General features: G+C 35.1%; 1 protein-coding gene across 1 annotated transcript; it reads right to left on the bottom strand.

Annotated features, from left to right (window-relative positions):
• Window positions 1-28: 28 nt before the first annotated feature.
• Window positions 29-1743, bottom strand: LOC111234033 (allograft inflammatory factor 1-like). Its single transcript, XM_022761939.1, has 6 exons — window positions 1554-1743; window positions 1334-1395; window positions 1102-1168; window positions 961-1002; window positions 649-814; window positions 29-268 (listed from the first exon to the last, which is right to left on the bottom strand). Exons 1-6 carry the CDS (start codon window positions 1567-1569, stop codon window positions 181-183), a joined length of 441 nt encoding a protein of 146 aa, XP_022617660.1. The 5' UTR covers window positions 1570-1743; the 3' UTR covers window positions 29-180.
• Window positions 1744-6562: the final 4819 nt, after the last annotated feature.

Consider the following 6562-nt stretch of genomic DNA (forward strand, 5'->3'; position numbering starts at 1 on the left):
AGTCATAATCACAAAGGGCAGATGCACAAACATTTTATGCATATTCCAGTGTTTAATAAAAATAACACTTTTTACAATAAGTTTTTTTCCTTCTGACATGAATTTGGAAGCACTTTGATGATTTTTAAATCTGAAAAAAGTCATAATGACATTCATTCCAATTTAGGATGGAGAGCACTTTCAGGGCAGGTCTGAAAAGGTTTTGCGACTAGGTGGTCCAGCATCTTTCTGCTCCTGTTCCTTTCCCATGCCTTCAAACATCAAGATCCTTTAATGAAGAAAATTACATGTCAGCTGCTATACAAGACATTAGTGTAAACTTTAGACAGATTTGGACAATATCTTTACTTCTAGCAGGTACTTAAAGTACTTCTCACATTAAACCAATTTTTTTTACCAACAATTTTTTTTGCTATCAAACTTGTAATTTAATCATACAGATTTAGGCTTAAGGCCATCAACTAACCAGTAACTTCATACAAATTTATGAATTCTCAAAATTTAGCATCTACTATTTGTTTTTGTTTTGTTTTTTTTTTGTTTTTTTTTAACAATTTGGGGACTTAATCTCCCGTTAACCCTAATCCTCCTGTGACTCAACTTTAAGTCTCCATCCACTCTCTGAATTACCCAGTATTTCATACTCACAGTTTTAGTATTGCATTTCTTTTTCCCAGCATCATATTCAGGAAGTCATTGTAACTGATAGTGTCTTTTGATGTTCCTCCAACCACCTCTGACATCATCTTTTTCAGCTCTAAGTGAGTCTTGGCCAATCCGAGTTTCTCCAGCATTCGTTTTAACCCCATTATATCTATAAAAATGATAACAGCAAATTAAAAAAAAGGTCCTCATATCTATAACCTGTGAAGACATCTTTGTTGTGAGTCATTGCTGAAAGCAGCAGTTGCTCAATGTAACTAAAAATATTTCAGGGCTGTAAGACTGGTGTCGTTTTACCTATTTCTCCTTTGTCATTCAGATCAAACTCCATGTACTTTTCTGTAATACAAACAAATATAGTCTCATTCCAAAATGTATGACAGTACGGTAAATTAATAAAACAATTCACTTAATGAATGATCACCCTTTAATACTTACTTTTAAACATTTCAAGTTTTGAGGCAAGGTCTTCCTCTTCTGCATATTGGGGATCTGAGAGAAAAGCCTAGAGGAGTGATAAATACATGATAAAAAAATGTATTATACATATTTTTATTAGTATCACACTGGTGTCATGTTTTTGTGTTCCAGCCCCTGTCTGTAGCAAACACATATCTCTATTGTAACCTGATGACTTTGCCTAAAGATATCAATTATCAGTTCAACACACCTCATTGATAGAGCTCAGCTTGTCTTCCTGCTGAGACTTGAGAAAACCATATGCTTTCCCGCCTGTAAGAAACCAACACCACATTCACTGAAGTCTTACAAATTATCCATTAAAACACATACAGAAAATAATCTTAACTACACTGATTAAATTAGCTGTAAGATGATATAACAATATTAAAATGACAAATGGAGACATAGCCGAAAAAAGTCAAACTAACCTTGAAGACTGTCCATTTCTTTGCACAGTGCTGAGAGACTGTGACAAATGCACTGAGAGTGTGAAAAGTTATGATGGCGTTTCTATAAATCGAGCCAGAAGAGGAAGTGGTGTCAAAGTTTCAGTTTGTATTAGTGAAGTTCCTACGTAGTATTTAAGGTTGTAGCAAATAGAGGTCAACAGGAGGATGCAAAACATAACATTCACAGTTAGTCTGACTGTGTAATGGTCAGGGTGGGCTCATTCAAATGTATAACTACGCTCTCACACAGTATATGTAATAAGTTGAAATTTCAATTAAAGAAGGAAGAATGATGCAGCAAGTTGTTGAAGTTTTTTTGCAAACAGAAGGAAATACACATTACACTGCAGAAATGTTTAGCTTATGAGGCATGTTTGGAGAACTTTGGAGAACTTTGTAAAGTTTTTATTAGTCTGGAAAGTTTCACTGAGGGTGAGGTTCTCTTTTTCAGGAACATTCCATCTGCACTCATGCATTTACACACATTCATACCTTAAAGCAGCCCAGTACAAGCAGTCAGATCTGCTGACCACTTTGCAGCTCCACTGGAATAATTTTGGTTTAAATGCATAAATGCTACTCTATAACTTTCACTGCTCACATTTAAACGCGAGTGAGCCCAGGAGATAAGTTGACAAAAACATGTGCTCTTATTGAACATGATGTAATGTTTTATCCTGTTAGTCTACATGGTGGTACCATTAGCCACATAAACACATAAACAGAAAAAAAAACTAATGTTTGACTGTTAGTTTCCAGATGAGACGTCTGTGTAATTTAGAGAACTGAAAATAGGTGGAGACAAAAAAAAATCTAGAGGATACTAGCCTTTTGTGTCTACCCACTACATTAGACAGGAAATGGCACATTTTTATCCACAGGGTGCACTGTTAGTATTTCTGTTGATAGTCATATCAGAATGCAGAGGTCATAGGTCACTGGATTATCAGAGTGAATCAGTAAATATCATAAATGTATATTTTCTTTTTTATAGTCAACAGACAAAAGGAGTATTTGGTATATAACAATTGTCACTGTGATTGAACTTATGCACAAACTACCAATTTAAAAACTGACGTAAACAATATTTTTATATATGGTATTTATTGTGCAATCTTGAATTATCTTCCATACAGTTCTGCTATTGAGGCATGCCACAAATGCAGGTCAAATGAAAGTTGTCCTTGCCTGGCCTTAAAAAAAATCAGGATGCTGAAGCAGAAAGACAGATGTCTCTTTTTCTGACAAAATTACAACAATCTGATGAAGGACTCTAGAGCTTTGAAATCTGTCAAGGTTGGGACTGCATTCTGGTCAAAAACATATCTTCAAAAGTAAATGGCAAGATTATACATTTTATTCCCAATATTATTTTCCTTATTTTTCAAATAAATCCCACTCATGTATCAAACTCATGGGGACACAAGACAGATGTCTCAACTGAAACATTTCAGCTCATTAATGTTTACACATTTGAATTTTTATGTGTATTGCCTTTTTTAATGTGAATCTGTTGTGTGTGAATGCATAAAGTATTTATGTTTGTGATAAGTGCGTCACTGCTCCTCACTCTGCTCCTCGGTTCCCCTCAGCGCCTGTCTCCAGTCCCACTCACTTCTCCCAGGCCATGTTTTTCCCTTCATTTCCCAAGAACTACCATTCTCCATTTGTCCACTAGATGTCCCCAGACATTCTTTTTGTCTTCATATCCACCAGTTGATGCCATCAACCAAACAATTTATTAATATATAATATCTGAATTTACATTCAGGAATGCCCACACACAAAGGTAATATATGGATATATATTCAATTTCCATATATGAAATATAGGTACATATGAAGTTAAATCATATATGTATTTAAAGTATAGCCTATATATGTAAAAATGACATATGATACCTTCTCAAAATTGGAACAATATCATATACTAATGACATATATGTCTAGCTAATATAAGTATATGTATTTTAGAATGTCTGTTTATATTAGAGACATATTTTACATAAATATATATCCATCCCAAAGCTAGTCAGTATATGTTCATATTATATATGTTTAAATATAAAAGATAGACATGTATAATGATATATGACACATATGGTAACATCATTCTTGATATAGGGACATACTGTATATGTTATATATATGTCATAAGTCATATTATAAAAAGGCATAAAAAGTCATAGTATAGTAAGTCATTAGTCTCTCCTGATTAGTTTCCCTAGTGTTTCAGTTTTGCTCCTGGGTTTTGCCTCAATTTTGGATTTTGAGTCCTGTAAGTAGTCAGTTTTTGTTATTAAAAGACCTTTTCCCACCAACCCCCTTTTCGTGGTCTGCGTTTGGGTTCAGTTTTTCCCTCAAACGACGGTAGAGAAAAGCAGGAGCAAAACACAAGCAAAAACAGAAAATCCAAACACACCAGAAACATAGGAGCAAGAGCCATGAAAATGAGACCAACCGACACAGACAAAGGGGAACACAGAGATTAAATAAACACAAGGGAGCCACAGGTGAAACACATTAGGGCAGGGCAGACAATCAACAAGGAGGGAAACAGGACAAAGACAGGAAGTCAAAACATCAAGAGACACACAAGGAAACTAACTACAAAATAAAACAGGAAACGACCAAACTCAAACATAAATTGTCCGTCATGGCAACCCATGACCGTAAGGCATAAAAATTTGATAGTACAGTAAGGCATAAAAATGTCATAATATAGTATGGCATAAAAACATCATAGTATACGGTATAAAAATTCATAGTATAATAAGTCATAGGAAACTTCATAGAATATTAAGGCATAAAAATGTCATAGTACAGTAAGGCATAAAAAGGCACAAAAAGTCATAAAAAAGTACAATAAGGCATAAAAGGTCATAATAAAATAAGGCATAAAAACGTCATAGTATATGTCATAAAAAGTCATAAAAATGTCACAGTATAGTAAGGCATAAAACATCATAGTATAGTGAGGCATGAAAAAAGGCTATAGTATAATAAGACATAAAAAGCAATGCCGGATTTAGATAGCGGTGACATGGGCATCCGCCCATCTTGTCGGGGGCGGGCACGGGCACTCCTAAAAAAAAAAGGAAATGTTACATTTGTACATGTCACTCTGTAAATCAGAGCAGGCGCCCTTTCTAGTTTGTGCAGCTTGTGCTGAGAATGTCTACCTTTAGAGGTGGTGGTAGATGGGGAGGGGAGCGCACTTCGAATCCTTACAGAAATAATGCAATTAGTAAATTAGTCACACCAAGGAAAAACTACTTAAATCAACCGCAATTCATTCATAATACTGAAAATCGTTAATAATAATTGTGTGTGTTTTAAGGTGCATTCGCATCTTTTCAGCTTCGCGCGTAGCCTACAAAACGTTACAGTGTGAATTCTACGCAAGGCATGAGGCCCCTTGGTTTCCTCCTCTGTCAGCCCAGCCACACCTGCTGCAGGTGAGTCACGTTCACAGTCTAAGAGTCGCTCAGTGCTGAAGCTGGTTCACATGGGAAGGACACCGACTTTCCAACTGGAGGCACGGGATCAAACCTGAGTTCGGACGACCTGAGGTACATCACACAACTGTGGGTGTGGGTGTGTGTATGTGTATGTGTATGTCTATGTGTATGTGTGTTTGTGAAAAAACAAACCTACCAACTTAATCCAACCATAAAAACAATCTAACCAAAACCCGAACTATAAAACAATAAAAACTTCCAATAAAAAGGAGAAAAACTTCAAAGTTCACAAAAATCGCTTCGCTTTCTCGTGCGGACGTCCACGATTTCCACCGAGGTGCGATAAGGAGGTTACAGTAAAGGTAAGCCCTGGGGTCCAGCTAGCTAAGCATAGCTAGCACTTTGGGCACTTTGGCTCCTTTTGTTTTAACTTGACATACTCTGAGTTTCTGATATGGAAATAAAATGTCTATTGATTAGATTAGATTAAAGGAAAACCAAAAAAGGTGCATTTGCGAGATCGGTTTCAATCGCTCATTTGCACATTAAATCAATGACCACTGTGTCGGATTGGGCACCATTTCTACTTTGTCCTTTCTCACTCTCAGAGGTGGTGGTAGATGGGGAGAAGGCTGGAGGAGTTTGAACAACTACTAAAATCAGTCACAGCAGGAAAAGCTGCCAAACAAGCGAAATAATACTGTGAAATTGTTTGGAATAATAGACTACTCAGCGCAGCACCACACGTGTGAGTCTTGTTTATATGGGTATCTATACACATAGATAAAAAGTCATTAAAACGTCATAGTGTAGTTAGGCATAAATAGTACGAAAAATGACATACTATAGCCTACTATGACGATTTTATGACTTTTTATGCCATATAATGATGTTTTTATGACTTTTTATATCTGACTATACAAAGACATTTTTCTGCATTCTTAGGTGGTGTTCATGTACCGTAACGTTTTTATGCATTACTATATTATGACGTTTCTTGATGTTTTTATGCCTTATTATACTATGACATTTTTGGATGTTTTTATGCCTTACTATACTATGACGTTTTTGATATCTTTATGGCTTACTATACTATGATATTTTATGCCATTTTTATGCTTTATTATACTATGACGTTTTTTGATATTTTTATGCCTTACTATACTATGACGTTTTTTGATATCTTTATGGCTTACTATACTATGCCATTTTATGCCATTTTTATGCTTTACTATACTATGACATTTTTGTCGTTTTCATGCCTTTCTATTTTATGATGTTTCTTGAAGTTTTTATGGCTCACTATACTATGACGTTATACTGCATTTTTATACCCTACTATAGTATAACATTTCATGCCATTTTTATGCCTGAATATACTATGATGTTTTTTGATGTTTTTATGCCTAACTACACTATGACATTATATTGCATTTTAATGCCCTACTATAATATGGTATTTTATGCCGTTTTTATACCTTATTATACTATGATGTTTTTATGCATTTTTATGCCTTACTATACTGTG

Source organism: Seriola dumerili, unplaced genomic scaffold (assembly GCF_002260705.1).
Source record: "Seriola dumerili isolate Sdu_G_001 unplaced genomic scaffold, Sdu_1.0 BDQW01000433.1, whole genome shotgun sequence".
In the NCBI taxonomy this organism is placed as follows: domain Eukaryota; kingdom Metazoa; phylum Chordata; class Actinopteri; order Carangiformes; family Carangidae; genus Seriola; species Seriola dumerili.

Bases quoted from the DNA above. Each gene is read 5' to 3' on its own strand.
- LOC111234033 (XM_022761939.1), bottom strand. The intron at 1,169-1,333 runs GTGTGTTGAACT...TCACTCCTCTAG, and splicing joins AGCTGAGCTCTATCAATGAG to GCTTTTCTCTCAGATCCCCA. The intron at 815-960 runs GTAAAACGACAC...TCATTTTTATAG, and splicing joins GAATGACAAAGGAGAAATAG to ATATAATGGGGTTAAAACGA.